General features: G+C 40.5%; 1 protein-coding gene across 1 annotated transcript in view; it reads right to left on the reverse strand.

Annotated features, from left to right (window-relative positions):
• Window positions 1–26510, reverse strand: part of PDCD11 (programmed cell death 11) — a 1563481-nt gene that overhangs the window by 1396473 nt on the left and 140498 nt on the right. Inside the window, 2 exon segments of the mRNA XM_044056566.1 lie at window positions 5840–5963; window positions 18400–18561. Of these exon segments, the coding sequence (XP_043912501.1) occupies window positions 5840–5963; window positions 18400–18561 (286 nt within the window).

Genomic DNA, 26510 nt, shown 5'->3' on the forward strand with positions numbered 1-26510 from the left:
TGCAGCCAGCCAGCCATCCATTCCATCCATGCAGCCAGCCAGCCATCCATTCCATCCATGCAGCCAGCCAGCCATTCCATCCATGCAGCCAGCCAGCCATTCCATCCATGCAGCCAGCCAGCCAGCCATGCAGCCATCCAGCCAGCCAGCCATCCATGCAGCCATCCAGCCAGCCATGCAGCTAGCCATCCATCCATTCATTCATGCAGCCAGCCAGCCATCCATTCATTCATGCAGCCAGCCAGCCATCCATTCATTCATGCAGCCAGCCAGCCATCCATTCATTCATGCAGCCAGCCATTCATTCAGCCATTCATTCATTCATGCAGCCAGCCAGCCATTCATTCATTCATGCAGCCAGCCAGCCAGCCATCCATTCATGCAGCCAGCCAGCCATCCATTCATGCAGCCAGCCAGCCATCCATTCCATCCATGCAGCCAGCCAGCCAGCCATTCCATCCATGCAGCCAGCCAGCCATCCATGCAGCCAGCCAGCCATCCATGCAGCCAGCCAGCCATGCAGCCATCCAGCCAGCCAGCCATGCAGCCATCCAGCCAGCCAGCCATCCATGCAGCCAGCCAGCCATCCATGCAGCCAGCCAGCCAGCCATGCAGCCATCCATGCAGCCAGCCAGCCATCCATGCAGCCATCCATGCAGCCAGCCAGCCATCCATGCAGCCATCCATGCAACCAGCCAGCCATGCAGCTAGCCATCCATGCAGCCAGCCATTCATTCATTCATGCAGCCAGCCATTCATTCATTCAGTCATGCAGTCAGCCAGCCATTCATTCAGTCATGCAGTCAGCCAGCCATTCATTCAGTCATGCAGTCAGCCAGCCATTCATTCAGTCATGCAGTCAGCCAGCCATTCATTCATTCATGCAGTCAGCCAGCCATTCATTCATTCATGCAGTCAGCCAGCCATTCATTCATTCATGCAGTCAGCCAGCCATTCATTCATTCATGCAGCCAGTCAGCCATTCATTCATGCAGCCAGTCAGCCATTCATTCATTCATTCAGCCAGTCAGCCATTCATTCATTCATTCATGCAGCCAGCCAGCCAGCCATTCATTCATGCAGCCAGCCATTCATGCAGCCAGCCAGCCATCCATTCACGCAGCCAGCCAGCCATGCATCCAGTCATTCATCCAGCTGCTACTTCCACTAACCAGCTAGCCAACCAGCCACTCCAGCAGCCAGATAGCCAGCCACTCCAGCAGCCATCTGTCATACCCATAACAGCATTTCCTTCACCGCTCGTGTGGTGCTGTCATGGTAGAGGGTGTGGCCAGTGTCATGTTGGCCACACCCCCATATCCCACTTTGGCCCGCATAAAAGGTGGCAACCCTACATAGGGAACACATCTGGAAAGAACTGAGCATGTGAATTTGATAAAGTATTGCAGGATGGTTACTTAGAGGAATATCTGAGACAAAGGAAAAGAGAAGTACTTACATTAGTTGCTAGAGGACCTCCAATAGTGACAGTGGTAAAACGATAAAAGTAAATTTGTAGCAGTAAGTGGTTACTGACTGAGGGAGGAGGATTAAGCTGGCATGTATTTACATTCCACCTAAAACTGCTATTATGGAGTCTAAGAAAACTCTAAGAGACCATCAGCTTTCAGCAGGGAATGTTATTTATAGGTGGGGGACTGAAATTCGATTTGCAACAGCAAAACTTATCTGAAGGGCCTAGAAGGAAACATATGGTAGATTTTTGAGGAAATTCATGAAAATAATTGGTATGGAATATGTGAATTTAGTAAGAGAAGCTTGAAGAGAATTTACATATTATTCCCCAAGTTAGGCTATACAGAAATTGTATTTCCTGAAACGTGCATTTAATTGAAAGTTCTGATATGCATCCTATAACTATTTCAGATCATGTGCCAATAACAAAGTCCAGGGTAATGAAACAAAAATGAGACACTGGCAGTTCCCCACCTAAATAGAGGAATTTAAGGAATGGGTAGCGGAAATTATTCAGGAAGATAGAATTCCATTCCTTTACAAAACAGCCAGGGAGTGGGATAAAACTGAATTAGAGTTGAACAACAAAGTAGAAATAAAAGAAGAAGAAATAAGATGACAACGTAAAAATTATTTAGCGGGTCTGACAAAGATTAAAGTATTGCAGAATAGGAGGAATCTGAAAGAACAAGAACTGTAGAGTGCTAAAGAGGAAACAAGGGACTATCTGGAGAATATGATTAAGTTTAGAAACAAACTTCTGTTAAAGCAATTGCTTTTTAATAACTCCAGAGAACAAAAGCTTTTAGTACAATGGCTCAGGCAACAGAAGGTAGAAGGGTTTGTTGCCAGGGTTAGGAAGCTTACAACAAGGAAAATAACCAGAGATCCTTTAGAGATATTAGAAATATTTTGAAAATTTTATGAACATCCATATAAAAAGCATAGAAGTGTAGAAAACAAGAAAAAAAGTACAAATGGAAATGTTTATGGAAGAATTAAATATGCCAAGGTGAGAGATGTACAGGCTTCCTCAATTAACAGCTAGTACACAAGGAGATGAGATAAAAATGGTGATGTATAACCAATCTACAGGAAAGTCTCCAGGAATATATGGTAGCCCTGTGGAAGCTAGGAGGGATGAAAGTGATAGATGGAAGGTTTTGTTTAATAGTATTTTACAAGGAGAAGCACCAGCATTCGGGGAGAAAGGTATGGTGGTTGTAATACCTAAAGACAGTAAAGACTCATCAGATCTAGCTTCACATAGTGACATTTCGATTCTAAACCATAATTATAAAGTGTTTATGTCAATAATGAGTAAAAGAATGGCATAGGTGATGCCAAAATTGACCGCTATGGATCAATATTTTTTTTGGAAAGGAGGCAAACATTTTGACAACATTAACAGAACATTGATGATTCAGAGGAAAGCAGAATGTAAGAAAAAATCACTGTTGGTGAGTCTTGATGCAGAGAAAGCACTTGACAGAGTAAGCTGGAATTTTATGATTAGAGCAATGGAAGCATTCTGAATTGCCTGATGCAATAAAGAAGGTTAATTAGAAGGATATATGAGGGAATCGGAGGAGATAAGTTGTTTGAACAGATGAACCAGGCAGAGGTGTCCTCTTTTGGGTTCCATTCATAATGTTGAAATTCTGAAATCTCGAATTTCATATGGTCGAGACCATATGATCGAAGTTTTAGAATTTTGGAATTTTGAAATTCTGAAAGAAGATCTGTATACAGTGTGGGAACGGGAGATTTTCCTTTTCCTCGCTGTACTGCAATCTGGGAGTATACAATGTAGCGGGGGGTGGAGGGTGCAGGGGGGCTTACCCCCTGCATAAACATTCAAGTAGCTTTTTTTTGGGTGGGGGAGATTTGTTTCAGAGTTTCGATATTCTGAAACATCGATCATGAGAGATTCAATGTTTCGGAATTTTGAGATTCCGAAGTGAATCCCTTCTTTCCCCTTCATTTGTGTTAAATTTAGAACCAACTACTGGCAAAGAAAATAAGGGACTCATACATTAAAGGATATAATTGGCATGGTAACCAAGAAAAGTTGGCTTTATTTGCAGATGGTATTTTGTACCAGATAAAACCAGAAAATGACATGTCAGTGTTAACATTCTGAGACAGTTTGAAGTCTAACTGATACAAAAATTAATGATGCTAAAACAAAAGCAATAGCTGTAAACTATGTACCCACACACAAACTTGTTAAGCAATATCCGTATTTATGCAGACATGATAAAATGAAGAGCTTAGGGAGTATGGGTGAAAAAGGATTCAGTTATGACAGCTACGGACATGTGGGAAGAGACTAAGATAATACAAAAACTGAGAAACTGGAAACTGTTTTATGGATATACAAGATACAAACAGTGAAAATGTTTTAGTGCCTTTAGGTTTTATACACAGGTCAAGCATATTTTTATCAACCAGAGGAGAAGTTGTGGATAGTAATTACTAAACAGTTGAAGGATTTTATCTGGGGAAGAGGACAAGAGTCAAGTGTGATAAGCTGATCTTTCCAATAGATGGAAGTGGTTTGGGATTACCTGATTTGAAAAAATATTTCAGAGTTACACAGTTAAGGCTCCTATACACAGCACAAGCAGAAAGACATAATTCAAATGGGAAAGGAGTGATGAAGAAAGAGATGAAAAGCTAAAAAAAACAAAAGGACAGACCGATTTTGGATTCAGATCCTTAAGAGTAACAACAACCTTTCAGAACATTACATTCATAAAACAGCAGAAAATATTTCAAAGAACTTAGCAAACACAGAATGGAGAAAGATTCTGTCGATGGGCATTTCTGTGATTAGAGGTAAAGAGAGAATAGGCATGAGGGGGTGGAATTTCCTGGGAAAAACTGGTAAAGGAACAAAGGTAGTGGGAACAAATAATTACAGAAATGTAACAAAATGGGAAGAGGTTGAGAATACATTTGGACTGCAGGCTACAGACTGCCTTCCCTATAATAGGTTCATAGGTGATTACTAGGCTAATGGCACAAAAGCCTTACAAACCCAGCAAAATAATACCACTCTATGACGATATTTTATCTTAATTTCACAGATATGGGATGGGGTAGTATCAGCATAGTGGATCTTTGGGAATTGGAGCCCTGAGTCATTTTACAAACTGCCCCTGTCCATAAGGGACACAAGCATACCCCCTGGGACTGAACTTATGGTTCCACATCCATTTATCCAAATTCTTTTTTAAAAAAAGACCGAGGCAAGGGCCTTGTTTTAAGAGGATGGGAAGTTTATTCCATAGAGGAGGTAAGCCTTTTGGGATACAAATCTGTTTCTCCAGCAAGTTGCCCTGGTGTCATAAATAAGGTTTAGGTCCATGGAATGCATAACCCTCATACAAGTTTTTCTTGTACGTAAGTAACATTTTCATCATCATACCTCTCAGCTGTACAGATTTTTTCAGAATGTCCAGATTTTGGCCTCATATTTTATTTTGCCTGTTTTTCATTAAATTATGGTTTTCTGGCAAATTATTAAAGACTGAAGTTAGAAAATGATGACAGACATTGAGTTTCAGACTTGATATCCTTCAGAACATTCATTCTGAATCAAAACCTGTTGTCTATCAACTTTCTAAGTTTGTAAGAACAATACTTAATAGTCCCAATTTTTGGGCCTTTGCCCCACTTTTATTAATGGATTTGTCCAGATGTCTTGCTCTAAGAGGTTGAAAGGTATGATTACAGCTGGATCAGAGATTGCCTTCCTTGTAGGTCAGGTCTAAACTCCCTTTCAATAAACGCTAGGAGACAGGAGTAAAGGGATACAGCCTTCAATGGATCTGCATAAGACAGGCGTTTTACAATTTTTTTAAGCAAAAAACCTCCAAGGCCACTACAAATTAAGTGCCTGGTTAGGTACATACAAAAAGGAAGCACTGTACATATTATGGGCCTGATGAAGACTGTGTACAAAAGCACTACGACTTCCTTTGATCTTAATGCCATTCCTTTACTTATAAGTTGTGCCACACACAAGGACTTCTTCACTACTGTAGCATTTGGCTTCCTCTTCTCCCTTTAATATCAAAATCTTGCTCAAGTACTAGAGATAAACTCATTTAGGTATTTTATGTTATGAAAAATCCTAAAGCAATGACACATATAGATAAGAATGTTTTTTTTTTTTTTTATAACCCTTTTATGGTACACCCCTACCATCATTTGCGCCAGTATCACTTTCACATCTGAACAGCCAAGTGGAGAGGTACAATATCAATGTGACAGAAGTGGAGGTTTTATACCTTATGAGATGTCTTTAATCCTAATAGTGTAGGATGCGTGTAATTAAAATATTAAAATTGCTTACCTCCATTATTATATTTAATGTAGCCTTGTGCTTTTTGGCGAGGAAGAAATGCTGAAACACTGCTTACACCAATATCAATTAGATAACCATGATCCTCCACGCTAGCAACACATCCAGACAATAGCTGAAATATAAAAAATTAGAAATCATGTTATGAAAAAGACCATGACCTGCTTTAAAAAAAGTGGATCCTACAACTATAGGAAGTCCACGATTTAAATGAATCACACAGGCAAATTCTAACAGACTACTACAAGAGCCATGCAAGTATTTAGTAAAATGTATTTCAGAGAGAGTAAAGTACATAGGAATGTTAAACAAAACTCAAGATTTTCATATGCTTTTAATTCACTCCAATGGAGCTCAGGAAGTTTGCACTGTAACTTCCAATGGGTGGAGCCTAAGCCTGTTCACAGAATCAAATTACGTCCTAACATTTCAAATAAGTGTTCACATCTTTGGAACCATAGCAGTTATGAAAGAAGTGAAACAGCAAATTCTTCAGCACAAACTATTGTTACAGTGGTAGTATTCCTTAGGTTTTAGGTCTTAAACCAAATTTTAGAAGTCACAGTAAACACAGTAACTATTACATTTGTAACATTTTATAAACTTACAATATCTCAGTAACCACTCAAATTGCATAAATACTGTCAAGCAGCATTTTATTCACCTAGCTGAGAGCTTTCATACGAGGGTAAGGAGTTCTGTCTGTGTTGCTTGGTTGCTGAGATATTTAGAAAAATGTAAGAATTATATCTATACAAATTAATATCATAAAAATAGTTATCTATCTGCACTAGACAAAGATCAAATATTAATGTAGTTGAATTTGTCATTCTGTAAGCTTTAAGATGAAATATTTTAAAACCTTGTACATAGCATGGTTTCGGAATTACTGATGCAAATATAAACAACCAATATTTGATGCCTAGAAACGTCAGTAGGAATTAACTGCTGATGCACCTGGAAGAGTCACTGGGATTTAATGAGTTAAATGCAAACAGTATCTTAATGTTCTTTGGTTTTTCTTAAGCTTCTTATTAAAACTTCCTTAAAATCATAACCTGCAGTTGTAAGGCAAACATTCTGGAGCAAGGTACAACATCCACCCAAACCATTGTGAACATGGTTTGAACATTAGCATTGGTGCAATCAGATCCAGCTGGGTACAGAGAAATGAGCGATTAGTTTATCATCTATGGATGAACGGTTGAAATTTCAGCATCAAAAGCACACCCAACTAGGAAGAGAGTAACTACAGGTAAGGAAGTGATAAACCACCTCTACCAGCAGAAGCAGGCTTGTATACGACAGACAGAGCCAGTCTGCAGTTGAAGATTGCCTACCCCCACTGCCTACCCCCACCCCCAAAACCTTTCCCAACCTATAGCTCATGTCATGTAACAGATGATGTCCTGATCTGATTGACGTCAGAGGAAGACATTTGGCTTAAAAATCAGGTTATTAAAATTTGACACCTTTTTCATGTCTGTTTAATGGGGCACATTAATAAAAATTATTAAATGATGTAGGGAAATGGGAGACAGACAGTTAAAAGTACAAATCACAAGATCGCAAACTGCTACAATAAATGTTTTTCCTGCACTTGATCAATGCAAAGTGGAAGAGATTAAAAAGTCAGCTTTGATTCTCCAGTTTGAATTCCAAAATTTTTCTCATACAAGACCACCATTATAACAGCCCTTTTGCACACCAGCAGCAAAATTAATGGATTTTAACCATGGAGTTACTCCATGCAAGACTGTGGCATGGTATTATGCACAGCTGTAGTATCTGTATTCTCTGGTTAAATTCTAAAATGTATTTTCCAGTTAACTGTCTTCACCTTCTCAAATTATCTATTATCTGGAATTAGATTACTTTACTATTTCTTAGTCTCTTCCCTAAATACTTAACTTCATGGTTTCTTTTCCCCTGGACATTTATGCATCAGGGATCTTTATCTTTCATCCTAAATTTTACTCCAAACTATCAGAATCTCATAATTTTACCAAATGCTCTCTACAGCTTGTTAATGTAATTAAGATATCACGGACATGGGTCTACATTATAATCTCAAAGTTACAGAACAACGAATACAATATGCTCAACACCATATTATCGAAGTTCAGTAACTTCGAAAATAAAAAAAAAAATTAAATCATCAAATACTTACCCTAATGGGTTTAAGCAGGGGGGGGGGGCAAGCCCCACTGCACCCCCCACTACTTAAATATATCAACTCGGAGATTGCGCTACAGTGTAGGAAAGAGAAATCTTCCCTACCCGCACCATACTCTTAAGTGAGATCTCGGACTTGGCATATTTAAGTAGCAGGGGATGGGAGGGGTGCAGGGGGCTTGCCTTCCTGCCTAAACACTTTTTTTTTTTTTTTTACAGGGTGTATTACAATTTTGATAGTTTAATGTTTCAATCGCTAAAGTTTGATCTTCAGTGATCAAAAGCATTAAACCTTTGAGATTATAATATAGACCCCATTGACATAGTAACATCATCTAGCCAATTACAACCTCTTACCTTCTGATAGTCAGGGGCAAAGGCTCAATATACAGTGCAAATGGCAATGGGGAAAGGGGCAATCATGTCTAGTTACTCACCTTATCTGTATGCATCCCGATAGCCTTGCCATCATTTTGACTTTAGTATTAAGCTCCTTCAAAGACAAACTTTGCCTGTGATATAAAATAGGATCTGCTGGAGAGACTGGTATGTATCCCAGAAACTACCCTGTCTATGGAACAGGCTCCCCATCCATGTGAAGCAGAGTTCCTCCCTTAGCCAATTTATGTGCAACTTGGACAAATGGATGTGGAACCGGAAATTCATCCCTGCCTTGGCACCCGTGTCTCTAAGGGACACAAGCAACCCATAAATGGTTAATTTCCCAGGACTCTGCTTATACTTATCAAGGGTATCAGAACTCAATTTGGGATGCATGCCTAGGCTTAAAAAGGCCCTTGTGGTTGTTAGCCTAGTAAATGCCTTTGAACATTAAACCTTATTTTTCATCTCTGTCCACTTAGGTGGAACCCCTCCACACATTTTTTTTTCTCGTCTCCACACATTTTTTTTCTCGTCTCTACTAAAAACACACATTCCACCCTATCAAATGCTTTCAATACATCCAAGTATACTAAAGCCAACCCTTTCTTCTTTCTCTTCTGCATCTTGCACTAATAAGTTCTAGTCAGATTACCTCTTCTACCTTCAACAAACCTTGTTTGGTGCCCCCATGTTTTAAATATTGGTAATATTCTCTGCAATCTGCTTGTACCAAAACACACAATCATGATTCAATATGGGATTGGCCTATATGAAGCAGGTGATCAGGGGTCCTTAACCTAAGTATTACCGAAATCCATGAGTTTGTCAGTGAACCACCATCTTGTATAGGATTCAACAAATTCACCCATCTACCTACAATTTCTTCCTTTCAAGTCTCCTCTACCTCAATCCATCTCCTAAGGATTTTACTTTATACACCTTAATCTGTTAATCAGTTTTTATAGTACCCCCACCCCAAAAACTTGAATTTCTCTTGCCTCCAATTTCCTTAGGCTTGGCGATTCCTTTTTTTTTTTTTTTTTTTCTTTTTAAATTTACCTTCTTTCTTCCTTGTTCTCTAGCCAACCTTTAACACCTTTGCACTATTTCCAATAATACTCTAACCTTTCTAATATATCTACTAATTTTACCTTTTTCCTTATTCCACCATCTACTGCTTATACTCCCCCAATCTAGTCCCAGTTGTCTCAATCTCACCATTAAAGACTTAACTGCCTTAGTATAAACTTTAAAAATAGGACAGATTTTTTTTTTATTCCAAGCCTTTTCAACCTACCATTTCTGCACATATTTATAGCTCTTTCCTTCCTCTTCCAACTTTTCTTGCTCGCTCTTCTTGTTGTGTGTACAAGGTCTTTCGTAATCCTCTCCAAGTTTGTTGCACAGCCTGCACTCTATTCACCTGTTGGCTTTGCATTCCCAGCTCTAATTTGTTTATTTTGTCCCATTCGTCTGCTGTTTGTCTGTGCTCTCCTTATAAACCTTTTCTTTGCAATGTCTTTCTCATCTTCTAATTATGTTGGAACCCTCCAAAGTTTTTCCAATCTATACTCTTCTAACCCCTCTATTCTCAATCCCATCATGACATGGTCAGAAAAATAAGTGATTCCATAAATACTTCCTTTACATCTCTATAAGCTCTTTTGTAATTTAAACTTTTATTTGTTCATGATCAACTTTATCTTGCTGAATAAAATGTACACACTTCCATTGATCTGTATATATATATATATATATATATACACATACATACACATACACATATACATATATATATATATATATATATATATATATATATATATATATATATATATATATATATATATATATATATATATACATATATATATATATATACATACATATACATATACACATATATATATATACACACACACACACACACACACACACACACACATATACATACACATACATACATATATACATACACACACACAAATACACATCTGCGGTGGTGGGTGCTGCAGTAGCGTTGTTGCCTCACAGTAAGACGCTGTCCGGTTCGACTCTGAGCGTCTTCTGCGTGGAGACATGCATGAATGGGCGTACCTTCGTTGAAGGTTGTGCATCAGGGCTGGCAACTCGGTACGTAAAAATCAACTGCCAATCATTAGTGGACCGGAGTTGCGCTGTGGCGACCCCTAACCGGGAAAAGCCGAAAGTCACAACAACAACAACCACACACACACACACACACACACACACACACACACACACACACACACACACACACACACACACACACACACACACACACTTCATATGTTCCTCATTTAAATGAGTCTCTTGCAACATAACGAATACCTGTGCTTCATCATACCTCTCAACCTCTTAGAGCAAGTGATCTGGACAAAGCCCTAATGAGAGGACAAAGGACCCAAAATAGGGACACTTTTTAAATAATGCTCTTACAAACTTAGAAAGTTGATGAACAGGTTTTGCATTAGCATGATTTTTCTGAAGGGTATAAAGTCAGACATTCAAAGGTCTTGTTATTTTCTGACTTCAACCCTGAAGGATTTGCCAATTATTTACTGTATTTGCAAAATGTTTTTTTTTATTATGAGAAACGGACCAAAATATGAGGCACACAACTGGGCATTCTGTGAAAAATCTGTACAGTTGATGGGTATGGTTCAGTACTTCTCATGTAAGTTAATGATTTTTCCCCCCTCTGCTTTATTCCCCGGCCCATGGATATTGGATCACGAAATGTCAAAGTAAAAATTTCCTGTGGTGTTTCACTCCTCCCCCCTTCTTTGTCATCTCTATATCCCACCTGTATTGTTTCAATTACATCCGCCCTATTACCATATCTGTATTTCCTCCAATACCCACAGTTTCTTCATGCTAGCACTATGTTTTTGCACCATTCTTCAAATCCCACACACTTTCCCCCTTAACTGCACACATTTACAAATTTGCCTTTCTCCACTAGAGCTCTCAGCCTCTGCTCTGGCCCACACACTGACCCCAGATCAGTAATTACTTACAGCACACAGCATAATGGATACTCTACTCACTCCATCCCTCATCTTCCTTCTACCTTCTCCTGTAGATATAAAAAGGAATTTCAATTATCCCCTTCTTGTAGTCTCTTTGCCCTCTTATTCTACTATCTTCAAAGCTCCTTTTACAAAATTTTCCCCATCTTATCTGCCCTCTATCTTCATACTCCTCTTACAAACCTTATCTTTTCCAGTGCCTTCTGATTCTCTTTACATATTCTCTCTATACCTTGCAGGTATCCAAGTGAGCTCCCAGACCATTCTACATCCTGTACCATACACCTTCAATTTTTTAACTAGTGCACACCTCTATTCCCCACTACTCTCACTCCTACTGTCCTAAAATTGTCCCTCTTCTTACATATCCGTCCTCACATTTAATGTACTCTGCTGTGCTTTACAAAATACTCATCTGTCTTGCTCTTCTCAAGCATATCTAAGCAGCTGTTTAGATAGAGCAGCATGCAAGTTTACACCCACTTCCTCCCCTCCCATGTTTTCAAAGCTACTACCAAAGCCCCACTTCTTAGTTACTGGATCTAATCTTTATGAAATTCAACCACCAGCATAGTGACCAACAAATCAACCAGTAACCAAAACATTCCACAAGTGTATGTTCATCTATCTTAATTTCAATTCAGTGTGCAACAACCAGTGTACCCCCACACCTGTGAACCAATACATCACATTAGCCAATCTTTACATAAAAATCTGCATACCATTTTACACAGGCCTCTTGGATGCATTACTTGTGTTATTCTCACAGCTTATCCCAGTGACCGTCTCAATAAAATGCATACATACACTTTATTAACAGCCCCTCAATCCAGCTATCATTACACTGCTGCAATTCACCGTTCCCTCAACGTGCTCTCCTACATTCCTTGAAATTCACCTTCTTGTCCCTTTGACAGACTTGGTCTTTATTCATGTCTGTGCAGTATTCTTTGTGCCTCCTTTATTTTCTCCACCTCCTCAGTTTGTCATTTCCTAAAGACAGAGAGAGGGAAGTAACTCCTAGTATTCAGTCCATGTTCATCCCCACTACTTATTCATTTGTGAGCTTTTTTCTAGACTTCCCCAATCTTTGATTTGTGGGATTCTTCAAATACTCCAATGGTACTGTATTCATAAAGAGTTTTGCTGATCTTTGTGTAAAAATTAGGAAGCAAGTTGGGTATAACCCTCAATATATACCTTTCTCCCTGCATACTTTATAACTGGAACAAATGGGTTTCTCGTCCTGGTTTCATATGCAAAGTTTATTCCTTGGCTTCCGTACCACCTTTAAAATCCAATCCCTCAGTTAGTATCTCTAGAACTGCACTATTCTTGGCCTGGGTCAGAGTTTCCTGTTCAGGGTGCTATGTGGTCCTGTGGACACTATATACAAGGCCAACACAGGGAGGACAGTCCAGTTCTCTAATAGGGTTTTCACTGCCCTCAGTTATTTCTTTCATTTCTCAGGCATCCCCCACCACTAATTTTTCAGTCTTCTCCATCCTCCAAACCCACCAACTTCATCTCCAGGCATTCTAAGCGGATTTCAGCAGATTCCCAAAGGTCACCCCCCCCCCCCATAACTCCTGTAGGACTGTAAGGCGTGCACTCAGATCTCCCACAACCTCACTAGTTTCGGTTCTGGATAGAATTTCTCCACAGATGTTTTCTTTACCTACCTTTAACTAATTTCAGATTGCTTATAATGTTACTTGCCAGCAACATAGAAGCCTACCCTAGAACATCTCCAGTACCTTTTTTAATTCCTTGCCTTCTAGCAGTCTTCACTTTTTCAATTGAAAACTCATCCATCTTCTCCTTTAGGTATCTTCTAAAACAATAGTTGGAACTAGAGGGTTTCCTCACTTCATCCATTTCTTTTTCCTTGTACTGAGCTCGGCAGATTCAGTGACTACTAGCACATTACCATACCTTAAGTCCTTCAGTTTTTGTTCTTACTTGTTTAAAACACTCCATTTTGTAAATGACATGTCATAAGCAGTTTTGAGGCATGTGCAACCTGGGGTATTTAAATGTGAGGTGTGGGGTGGGGGGGAAAGAGTCTTACCAGTGAATGCTGAATATGTTAAAGATACAAAAGCAAGCAAGTACTTTTAGTTGTAAGATGCAAAGTCTTTACACTGTCAAGATAAGAAAGAGTGGTTGGAAACAGGTTAAAATGTTAATATAATCTGATTATGGCTGCTGGGGTAGGAAACAAACATGCATTGATATGCAAAATTAAGATAGTACACCCCCTTTTTTGACAAGGATGGATGTGTCTAGTTCAATGTAGGTAAGGTTTGAAATAGGTGTGAAAATACATTTAAAGGCACAGAAATGCTAATAACTTCATATATGTAAGAAATGTAACTTGTTTTTCAGTGGTAGACAAGTCTGCACATTTTCTACACAGTGAAATGTAAAGACTTTTTTTCATACATTTGCAAGGCTGTGTACTATTTTTTTCTCAATTCTGATTGCCTTTAATTGTAGGATAATTGCTTGAAGATAGAAGAAATAAATCTTTAGGGTTCTGTGCACTCTTTGCAGAGAGAAATGCAATATTTAAAAAAGTACAGCAGCAACCAGTTCAGTGAACAACAAAGTTAGAAATGGAAAGTGAATGAGTAGAATACACTGTCACAGCAGTCTTGCATTTAACAACTGGTGCACAATTTTGTTTACTTCTTTAAAACATAGCAAGTCTATTTTTTTTAGTGCTAGAAGTTAATGTTTACTGAAAGCATGCGAGCCGTTTTGCACATCTAGTAGGGAAATGGAGATAAAGAAAAGATAGCAACCAGCGTAAGTGAGAACATAGGCTATAACATGCACTTTAGCATGGGTAACCTTACGAGGGGGCGCTGAAAAGTTTTAAGCCAGTCCTAGAAGGGAATGACGGGGAGCCATGAAACTTACAAGTTACTCAACATACTCATCCTAAAGTTCAACACACCTAGACATGATAGTTCAGCACATCATGTCTGAAGTTTCCTTAACCATGACAGCAGTCTGAAGTCTGGTCACCAAAATACTGCTCCACTGCTGCAATCACCTCCAAAATCACTCAAAAATTGCTACCCTTTCAAACTCTTTAAGGTTTGGGACAGGAAATGGCCAGATGGAGCAAGACTTTGCGAGTAGGGTGGATGGTCCTATGTACTCATACCCTATTTTTGCCAAAACAGCCATGGTTTTGCCAGCCTTGTGAACAGATGAATTATCTTGCAAAAAACTCCTTTCCGCAGCTTCAATCTCCTTTTTTTCTTTCAATGTCTTCTTTAATCAGCACAGCAAATTACAGTATTATTCTGCATTAACTGTTAGGCCCCTTAGCAGACAGTCTGTCATTACAACACATTCCTGATCCCAAGACAACTGTAGCCATTACCTTTCCTTCAGACTTTTGGGTCTTTAACTTCAATGGCCTTGGTGAACCAAGTGTCGTCATTGCTTGGACTGTTTCAGGATCACAGTGGTGTAACCATGGTTTCATCAAAAGTAACTAGCTGCTCCAAAAAGTTGGCACCACCTTGACAAAATGCCACAAAATCACCTTGGAAGTGTCCACTCGACTTATTTTCTTGTCAGCATTCAAACATTTTGGCACCCAGTTGGCTGATGGCTTCTGCATACCCAGCTGCTCATGGATTACAAGCCCAACACTTTCCCTGGATATCTGTAGTGTCTCAGCAGTTGCTTTAGCTGATATTTGCTGATCTGTCATGGGCATGGTCAACAATTTCAGGAGTTAACACCATTTGAGGCCTCCCAGACCTTGCATCTTCAACCTCTAAATCTCCAGACTGAAAGTTTGCATACCACTTACTCACGATTGAGTAAGAAGGGCACTTGTCATTCCATGTTTGCATCATACATTTATGGATTTTCTTTGGAGTTGTATTCTGCAGGAATAGGAACTTCATGATGGCTTGGAGCTCCACACTTGAGAATTTCACACTTTTCATTGACATGGTTCAATCAATGATCTGAAACAATGTTAAAAACATAGCATTTTGATTCTGCAAATTGGCACTTTACAAGATGAAATAACCCTCTTCAGCAACAGAGGCAAAAGAACGCTCGGAATATAGAAAGTTGGTTGGGCTTAGAACTTTCCAGCACCCCCTCATAAGTCTAGCTTAGGTAGTGCCTGTGGGAGCAGTAGTCAATTTAGAGCAACTATATTTACCTGGAGGGGGAAGTTCATTTGTTGAAAATGTACAAACTGGTGTATTCAACATTAAATCATAAATCGTATTTATCAAATATAGTTATCCCCTTTGGGAACAAATATGTACCCATGAATTACCGCATAGGTGGCAGTACACTAAACACCGAAAGTGTGAGGAGACGTAGGGATACAGGTGGACAGTGGTCTCACCTTCGATAACCACATCACCACAACAGTCAGGAAATCCTATGTGGCACACCTCATCACCAAGGGTTTTTCATCCAGAAAAAAAAAAAAAAAAAAAAAAAAAGAAGAAGAGGTCATTGTCCCACTGTACTCATCCCTCATTAGACCCATTACAGGAGTAAAATGCTCAGTTTGGTATGTACCTCAACACATCTGCAACAGCCAGAAAGACTGCAGAAATACCTCACTAAAAGAATCACAGGCCTAAAGCTGATGCCCTACGCTGACAGTTTAAAAAAACTCCAGCTATACTCTGTGGCATATCATTTACTCACAGGCAAGCTCTGCTTAACTTACAAGGCCATGTCAAACCCGGAGCTGTTGGACATGTTCCACTTAAAGAAATCCCAATCCCCCAGAGCCACACGCTCCAGGGATCTAAACACTCCAGGGATCTAAACCCTGTCATCACGATGAACAAAACATGCTGGAGGGATAGGTTTCTGACCCAGAGACTCCCCATACTCTGGAACAGATTGCCCATACAGGTCAAGCAGAGTGCCTCCTTGACCTTCTTCAAAAGGAACCTTGACGATTGGATGGGAAATAGGAAATTCACCATGGGGATCATGTCAGTAGCCCTGCTAGACAGGGGTCCAGGGAAGTAAATATTGTGGGAAGAAATATCCAGGGAATTATTATGGCTAGGCTTGTATAGGCCCTTGGGCCAATAGCCTAGTACCAACCTATGAACCTATAAAAGGGGAAAACGGTTTCTGAAAATGTATTTAGTTCTTTGTGCGCTTTCATTAATGCAAGTAGTCATGAAAAAATGTGACAAAGGTTCAACTGGAGATGAGAAGCAACTGCTTCAAAGAAAGATCAGTCTGTCAAACAGTATGTGCATGTACGCACAAAGTAGGAAATACACATTCAAAAGAACTGCTATGTTGGAAAGCTGTTATTCATACTTGTGTATCATAATGGTTGCCCTGTCAATGCTATCATAAAATGCAAATAGCCTTACAGGTACAAATTAAAAGCAAAGCATTTTGAATTACATTAAGAAATGTAGAGTGAAAATAATGTTGTAGGACACCCCTTTGGATAGAAATGACCTTATAAATTTGAAAGAGAAAATATTTCAGGGTGGAAATTCAACAGAAATATCATGGACAAAGGAAAAGTGGAGTAACAGTGTTTGCTACTGGGGCCACAAAAGTGACAGAAAAAAGAAAAGAAAAAAAAAAAAAAAAAAAGGACTATGCTAGACTTCTGGTAGTAAGGGACTACTGGCAAAGGATAACACTTATGATGGTATGTATTTAAATTTGACACCAAAAACTGCTATTATGTAGCTTAAAATTGAGAGAAATAATAAACTTATCAAGGAACATTTCTCATGAGTGGGGAGTGACCAACAGTGAGAATCTATCAGGGTACCTAGAAGGGAAAAAAACTTTCTGAAGACATGAGAATATTTAACATAGAAGATGCAAATTCAGTAGTAGAAAAAAATCAGACAAAATGTACTTATTTCCCTGAGATACAACAAGGCTAGACTAGTAAGACTTTGTATTTCACGTGAGCATGGATATTTAAATTGAAACCTTCAAACACAAATTCAATAACCACTTCAGATCGTGCACAGATCAAAAGCAGGATAAGTGAAGTAAAAATGATCCAGTAGTGTTTCCCTAGTAACTTGTTAAAGAGAGAGAGGCACTTAAGAAATAGGTACTGGATTCAAGAGTTATTACTGCTATGGAGTAAAGACTCCCACACAAAACAAAAGCACAATGTTTTAAATCAAAGTGGAAAGGGATGACGAAAGGGGGAAGTCTGAGAAATAAGGAAGGTGGGGGGGAGAAAAAGAAAGGGGGGATTCTGTATGCAGAGCATTGAGGAGGATAACCACCATACAGATGATTGTACTCAAAATTGCAGAAAATATAGGAATGGCAAATAAGGATGAAAACTAGGAATGTAGTAAAGGGAGGTTGAAACTTACTCAAGAACATTAGCAAAGGAACCAAGGTACTGGGAGTAAAGAGATAAAAAAAGGAAAGGTAACAGTGGGATGAAGCCAGGCAGACATTCAGACTGCAGATTCAAGACCACCTTTGCTACCGGGGGAAAAGTGCAAGTCCAAAACATGCATGCTGCATTTGACTGCAGCTCCAAGTACTTCAGAAGTTGAAAAAAAAAAAAAATCGCAACAGATAAAATTCAGAAATACAGTATTTTAAAAACATACATTTTTATGGAATAGCAATGTATACCAACAACTCACAGTTAAGTATGGATGATTTTACCAATGGCTGGTTTTGCTCAAAATGTGAAAAACATGGGTAAACAAAACACTACTAAAAAACAGTTGTGGATTACTGCTAAAGTGAATAATCAAAGTAGATGCACAGACCCCATGATAGCTGCAGGATACATCTACAGTGAAACGAAAGTAAGGCAAGTGCATACACTTCCAATAATATGGTAGCTCGCAGTGACAAAAACATATGGGCCTCTGTTAACTACATGAATTCATACTGCTGAAGTTACAATACAGAACTCACCATTCCAGATTGCAAAGCACTAGCAGTCAATGCCTTATTGACCTCCTTTGGATTCAGTGATAGTTTGATGCTATGGTGGCCTCCTCTGGTCATTCCTAACTCAATTACGGCACACCTCACCACCATTCCAGGAACGTACAGCTCTGACAGAGCAGAAACATCCTTTTGTACACAAAGGAAATAAAATAAAAATAAATAAATAAATAAATAAATAAAAATCACACACTTGATTAATACAAAACTACAAAAAACATTTAGCATTCATATAGCACAACAGAGGAGTAATGGAAAAACAAAGCCTAGCATGTACGTCATGCACCTGTGTACAGTGCCAAGGCACTTAGGCTAGGCTTGTAAAGGCTCCAAGGCCATTAGCCTAGTACACACCTATGAAACTATATGCTTACAAATATAAACAACCAATAAAACAGGATGAACCTAGGCAGCAGTCCACAGCTAGCCTTACAAAATATCAACTTCCAGCCCCATTATAACAGTCAGACAATAAAAAGTTTATAACACACACACACACACACACACACACACACACACACACACACACACACACACACACACACACACACACACACACACACACACACACACACTTACAGATTTAAAGATGGCATAGTGCTGAAGTACTGACTACAGACTGGCTGCAGAGGTGTGATCAGATGTATCCATGGGGGGGCTGATTGGTCATTACTTGGAGGGCACACGATTCATAACTATCAAAGCATCTCCCCATTATATTTCAGCATAAACTGGCAGTTAAGCAGTACATGCACTCTGATCCTAAAGGCAGCAGTCTAGGCCCCTTAATGAAGGCAATGAAATGTCACAACAGTTGCACTGGTAAAGCAACAGAAACAGGGCTTCTTGATGCTGGTTGAAGGGGACTTCAATTTTTTTCCACTCCACAGTTGTTTTATGGTGTTTTGTTTATTTTTTTTCTGAAGAAAACATCCAAGGAAAATAAAAAGTACAGTTTTGTACCTACCATAAATGTAGATGTTCAAGTGTATATACTGCTGCAGTCATCGCACTACGGTTATCCTGCCGTCAGGCGGTCCCGCAGTCGGCCGAATCCCAAAGTCTTGGTCCGGCGTCGGGTGTCGTCGCTTCCTCCCTGACGTCAGTGCGACAGGGGGATAAGAGAGGCAGCCAACGCCATTTTCTTCAGTTTTTCTTGCCCCAGATGTCAGGTGCCCCCAGGTAGAAGGCAATACAAATAACTATGCAAAAATACCTTAGTAGATAAACAATAGTACTAGCTGTTAGCACATACACCATATAGACATGCATCCAATAGATTGATGTACATGGAGTTGTAACTAACACCCTGGTATGTAGAGGGGATGGTGGGAGGGTAACCTGGACTGCAGCAGTATATACACTCTAACATCTACATTTATGGTAGGTACAAAACTGTACTATGTTCATCGTGTTATACTGCTGCAGTCATTACACTTGGGTTGAATCCCAAAGCTATGGATGGGTGGCTGGTACTAAACTGGGTTAGGTAAAGCTAGGATGCCCTGCAGAACTGCAGTGGCAAATGGAAGGTGGTAGTGCTTGGTAAAGGTGTGCACTGAACTCCAAGTAGCTGCCTCCAGAATGTCCTTGGTTGGAACCCCCCTGAGAAAGGCTGCGGAGGTTGCTGTAGCCTTGGTAGAATGGGACCTAATATTAACAGGCACTGCTTTCCCATGGTGCGAGTAGCAAAAGCGGATACAATGTGCTATCCATTTGGAGATGGTCTGTTTTGAAATAGCCTTTCCTTGTGAACCTGCAGCATAGGATACAAAGAGTTGGTCAGTTTTTCTGAAGGTCTTTGTCTTATCCAAATAGTAACGTAGCTGTCTGTGAATGTCCAAAGAGTGAAGGAGTCTTCATCCTTTATTCTGGGAGTTTGGATAAAAGGTGGGTAAATGAATGGTCTGATTCAAAGACACACTGGATACTACCTTTGGCATAAACATAGGGTTAGTTCGTAAAGAGACTGTCCTGATGGAAAATGATGAAAGGTTCCACTGCCATAAGTGCCTGTAGTTCTGAAACCCTGCGTGCTGAGGTGATAGCCAGCAACAGAGCTGTTCTCCAGGACAAGTATTGTAGTTCTGCTGAGAAGGCTAGTTCGAAAGGAGGCAGTGTTAATTTTTCTAAAACGAAGTTGAGGTTGGGGGTGTTCTGGGGGGTCTTAGCCCCTCTGAGAAACTGCCTTAGTAAAGGGTGTGATAATATGGGAGGATCCATATTATATTGAGCTGAAATGGCTGAAACATGGATCTTAATGGATGAGAAAGGAAGGCCTTTGTGTAGCATCTCAGTTAAGTATTGCAGTATTTGAGGAATGTTTGGTATCCAAGGATTTTGGCCTTTAGCCTGGTTCCATGCACAAAATCTTTTCCATTTCTCTGAGTAAGTTTTTCTGGTGCTGGGCCTCCTGGCCTCCAAAATGACATTCAGGACACCCTTTGAGAGAAGTGTTGATTGATGGTTCAAGGTATTCTCCATGCAGCTAAATTTAAAGTCCTGAGCTGACTGTGAAGGATCTGAGAGTTTTGCTGAGTCAACAGAAGTGGGAATTGAGGTAAGATCCATGGAGGGCTGTGAGTCAAGGTCCTTAGTAATGGGTACCAGTGCTGACATGGCCAGTCCGTAGCAATGAGGATCATTTGTGGTCTCTCTGATCTGACTTTCAGTAATACCTTGGTCAAGAGAGGTACTGGTGGGCAGGCGTAGACTGTCAATGATGTCCAACTGAATGATAGGGCGTCCACTTTCCAGGCTAAGGAATGATAAGTCCTTGTGCAAAATTTCTGTAGTTGGTAATTGTTGGGGGAAGCAAATAGATCTATGTCTGGGCGTCCCCACCTTTGAGTTATCATTGAAAATACTTGTGGGTGTAGTCTCCACTCGTGAGGATCTGCCAAATTTCTACTTAATTCGTCTGCCAATATGTTTTCCTTTCCTGGCAGGAATTGTGCTTGCAGTTGTACTTGGTAAGTCAATGCTGTGTTCCACAAGGTCATTGCCTGTCTGCATAAAGGGTAGGAGTGTGTTCCTCCCTGTTTATGTACCACATAAAACTGTGGTGTTGTCTGTTTTTAATAGTAGTTGTCCTGGATGCAAGAGGTCCTTGAAGGCTGTCAGTGCATTTTGCACAGCTAGCATCTCCTTTTGGTTGAGGTGTAGATGCATTTGTTTTGCAGACCATTTGCCCTGTATGCACTGTCCTGGCATGTGCGCAGTAGATAAGCCAAAGGGCAATGCAGAGAATTGATAATGTGTTGTACCTGCCAAAAATCTGAGGTATCTTCTGCAATCTTGTCCGATAGGGACATGCAGGTATGCCTCTTTGAGGTCCAACATTACCAGCCAAGACTCCTTGCCCAGCATGGGAAGAAGCTGCTGTAGTGTGAGCATTTTGAATTTGGGTACCTCCAGGTATGTGTTTAGAACTGAGAGGTCTAAAATGGGTCTCCAGGCTTTGTCCTTTCTTGGTACTAGGAATAGTCTTGAGTAAAAACCTTGACCTTGCTCCTTTGTAGGTACCTTTTGAATTGCTTTCATATCCATGAGAACTGACATTTGCATTTGTGCCTCTGCCCATTGGTTTGGAGGCAGATTTGGCATGCCTCTCATCCGTGGTAAAGTGTGAAAATGAAATCTGTATCCTTGGGTAATGATATCCAGAACCCATTTGTCCTTTGTTATGATGCGCCAATTTTGTGGAAATAGAGCCAGTTTTCCTCCCAAAGGTGCTGCCAGGGCAATTTTGCTTGGCAGGCGAAGAGGGAAGTCATTGTGTTTGTTTCCTGAAGGGTTGAGATCTTTCGTCTCCACCTCTTTGAGTTGTTGTATGCCATTGTCTAGGCCTGAAAGAACCTTGTGGCTGGCCTCTGCCCCTTGGGCGTTGGTACCTACCCCTTTGGGGTCTGTCTGATGCAGGAAAGGACTAGTTTTTTGATGGCCAGTTTCTGCTGAAACGAGGAGGTTGTACCTGTAAAAAATCTTTAACTGTCTGCATAGATTTTGCCTTTTCTTCCATTTTCTTTAAAACTTCCTCTGCTTTGACACCAAATAACACATCTTTCTGCAATGGAGCATCCAATAACTTTGCTTTGACATGTTCTGGTAAGGCTTGCTCTTTTAGCCAAGCATGTCTACGTATTACAGATCCTGTGACAGCTGCTCTACGTGAGGCTTCCAATGAATCAAAACCACACTGTAAGGTATGCTTTCCCACCTGTTCTGCTGCATGCAGCAAATCCTGCATCTCTTTGAAATCAGGTTGATCTGTCTGAGGGATCATTTTCTGCTTTAACTGTGTAATCAAGTACTGCTGGAATTTTAGCATGTGGAATTGGCAGTTTAAGGCCCTCATGGTCAAAGTGGCAGACGTATAAACTTTCTTCCCCCAGCTTTCTAATGCTCTGGAATCTCTTTCAGAAGGTAGTGGATTCTTAGCAGTAGAGGCCTTAACCCCTTTGGGACCCTGGGAAATGGTTTTGGGGTCTGCAACAGGGCTTTTATATAGAAACTTATGAGAATCAGAAACTCTGTAGTATCTGTCTGGTTTAGCTGGTGCAGGAGGCAAGGAATCTGGGTTTAGACTAGATTCGGTGTAAACATCATCCAAAATGTCTAAAACTGGAGGAATTGCAAGGGGTCTATGCTGTGGAGGAAGAAGAAACTCACGGAGTCTTTCCTTAGAGTAAGAGTAATCTTGGCCTTCCCAGTGGAAGTGTTCCCTCATGGTGTGTAGAGTTTCCCCCAAAAGAGTAGTCTTCAGGGGGGGAGACAGAGGGAATGGACTCTTCAGCATCTTGAGTCTTCATAAGGAGGGAAGGAATAATCCTGGTCCTCAGAGTTAGCTGAGGAAATGGATGCTTGGTCAGAGGAAGGATAATCTTCCTCCAGTCTAGGCCTTTTGTCAGGAGGGGGTTGGGAACCCCTGATAAGGGTAATTAAATCCTCAGCCATCTTAAGCATCTGTTTTTTAGGCATAGGGGCCTGTGGGGGGGGGTCTGTGGACCCGGTTTCCTAACTTTTAAGGGGGCTTTAAGTTTAGCATAAGACTTAATAGAGATAGTTGTCGGTTTGAAGACACCTTCAGAAACCGAAGGCCTGTCCAAAATCTCCGGATCACCGTCAGGGTTGGCGTCCGAGGGGTGAGAGGGAACCGGCTCGAGGCCCAGCTGATTCAGTCTGGGAGGCAGTCAGAATTTCTAAATCAGCGGTAGTCAGGGGCTGCGTAGGTGCCTCTTTGAAAACCGGAGAACCGGCGGCAGGCCTTGCTGAGGCCTCGGTATCTGGTCTTGGCCTTGGTTGCCTGTCCTTATCCTTGCATTTTTTAATTATTGCTGATGTCAGTTGCTCCGACGACATGCTATAGTTAAATTTTCTGCCAAAATAATGTCGGGCGAAATCTGCCCGACGCTCGATTGTACGTTTGTTGAACCTAGCACAAAACCGACAACCAGAGAAGTCGTGGTCTGGGCCTAGGCAAGGAATACAATAAGAATGAAAATCCTTAGGAGGTATTTGCTTCCCACAAGAAATGCAATTATTAACTTTGTCTGACATCGGTCTGAGGCAAGAAAAGTTTCCCCAACGGGGTACTTGGCTTTAGAGAAGACTTCGGGCTGAAATTCGATTCGAAAATCTCAGGAGCTAGCCGACCGGCACTTGCGAACTGCTTCTGCTTCGGGCACTGCACGGCAAGAAAGACTGAAGAAAATGGCGTCGGCTGCCTCTTTTATTCCCCTGTCGCACTGACATCAGGGAAGAAGCGACGACAACCGACGCCGGACCAAGACTTTGGGATTCGGCCGACTGCGGGACCGCCTGATGGCAGGATAACCCTAGTGTGATGACTGCAGCAGTATAACACGATGAACATAGCAAGTTACTCATCTTCATACCATAAAGAATGTCACAACGTAAAGGGAAAAGTGTCTTTGGGGGGGGGGGCTCCCTAATGTCTGCCAACCAATCAGCCTCCACTACAGCCAACAGACACATTCTTTGTCTGCAGGGCAGGAGTCCTTCCTGACAGACTCATTTCCTGCAATATTAGAGATTAACTCAGACACCATCAGTCAAGCATTCATCAAGGGTTTTTCTACTAGGCCCTTAAGCTCAACACACAGTGGCAAACAGCACAAGCATCACTGCACGTGCCTATGATGTATGAATGGTCTTTACACAGGCATAATTCAAGGGTTACAGTAAACAGTGTGTTTGGGCCATACTGTATACCACAGGTAGAGTCTTCCAGTGCGACCAGGCAAGCCTTTGCTTGCACTGCGAAAAAGGACCTTTCCATAATGACCAGCAAGCCTCCCTTCCACAGAAAAAAAAAAAAGACACTACACTTGTATCTTCCCTACAAAATTCAAGTGTTTGTTACCAAGAAAATATGGGTCATCTAGGTCACAGTCAGGGCTTTATATACTATGAAACTACAACTCTCGTTAAGTACAGCTACAGTTAACTAAACTTTTCTTTCACAGGTAGACATAGTAAGGCAGATCTTCTCATGTGATAAGAGCTTTCGGAAAGATGACATAAATGGTATAGCAAGTTACTACTGATCACGCTGTTTGTTAACGTGTGTGTGTGTGTGTGTGTGTGTGTGTGTGTGTGTGTGTGTGTGTGTGTGTGTGTGTGAAGTGGTGGTAGGACTCCTGCTTGCGCCCCTCTCTCTCTCTCTCAGGTGTGAGCCAGCAGCCAGACAGATCTTAAAAAAATTTCCTTTTTGTTAAGGCCACTGCACTCACAAAGAGTGAAAACAATTTTCTACTTCATGTCTAATCATTAATCTGTTAAGCACCTAAGTATTACTTCAAAGACTTTACCAAGCCATGTACCTTATCAAGGCAGGAAAGTAACAAGGATGCAAGTGTCTTACTGCAGCTAAATAATGCAAGTGTAGAAATCTCTCTCGAGGATATCAGTTTGATTCACAACACCCTGAAGTTACAGCACAATGCTGTTCCTCCTCCATCTTTAGGGATTATTTTCCACCAATTACAACTCCAGACACATTACTAAACCAGAGTCAGAAATGGTGCAGGGCACCTTCAGTGGAGGCTGGTGACTTCAAATCAAAGGGGGGCTGCAGAAGACAGCTGAATGGGCATGGTCAGCTAGAAAGGGGGTGTGCCAACTAGAAATGGATAAAGCTATGTTACAGAAATACTCATTAACTCGCTTATTTCACATTCATCTTAAAATACAGACAAAAAAGCATTACTGTTTTGCAAAGAACAACAGTAAACAGCAGGGCAATTTGTTTAATTCACACCCAGCCCAACTTTCCAGTGCCTACCCCACCCACAGTATCTGATTTGATCTTGCAAGGTTAAAAACAAAAAAGAAGACAATACCGTCATTAAGGTAAGTATTCTTTTTTTCACATAAAAAAAAAACTCTTCAGATCTTACGGTTGATCTTACTACACTCAAATGCACATTAGTCTTGCAAAGCAAGCTAGAATTGCAGTCATTCCATTTGCACATATGCATTGCCCCATCCCAATTGCCTAGCCAGAGAATCTGCTTTGAACCTACAAGGTTTAAAATAAGGAAATAAAAGACCACTGTTACATTACTGTATTTCTTTCATATCACACAGCCAAGAACCTGCATCTGATCTTACTTCAGTTCACCCATACACACTTTACTCATGCAAAAGTAGAATTTGTAACCCTGCAAAAAATACTAGGCTGAAAAAAAAAACACGGATGCCCTCCACAAACTGCTCTCTAGAACACACTGCATACCTAGTATCTCTAACTCCTGCCAAAAAAAAAAAAAAAAAAAAAAAAAAAGTCATCAACAGCTCCCAAAAGACATTCGTCACTAGCATCTGGTTGACCCTCCGAGTATTATGTTAAAGAAAATCATCAACAGTCCCAAAAACACATTGCCTCCAGTGTTCAAAACTCCGTGTGCATACTGTTTTATGCTTCACTTCTACAGTGATTATAGATATTTGGATTTAATTTACAACTTATTTAAAATTTTATAGCATAAACACTGATAGACATTTGCTAAACAAAGTAATATAGTCTTACAGTGAAAACAGACTTGGCATTAAAA

The sequence above is a fragment of the Protopterus annectens genome, chromosome 14.part0 (genome assembly GCF_019279795.1).
Source record: "Protopterus annectens isolate FY-2018-M chromosome 14.part0, PAN1.0, whole genome shotgun sequence".
NCBI lineage: Eukaryota > Metazoa > Chordata > Ceratodontiformes > Protopteridae > Protopterus > Protopterus annectens.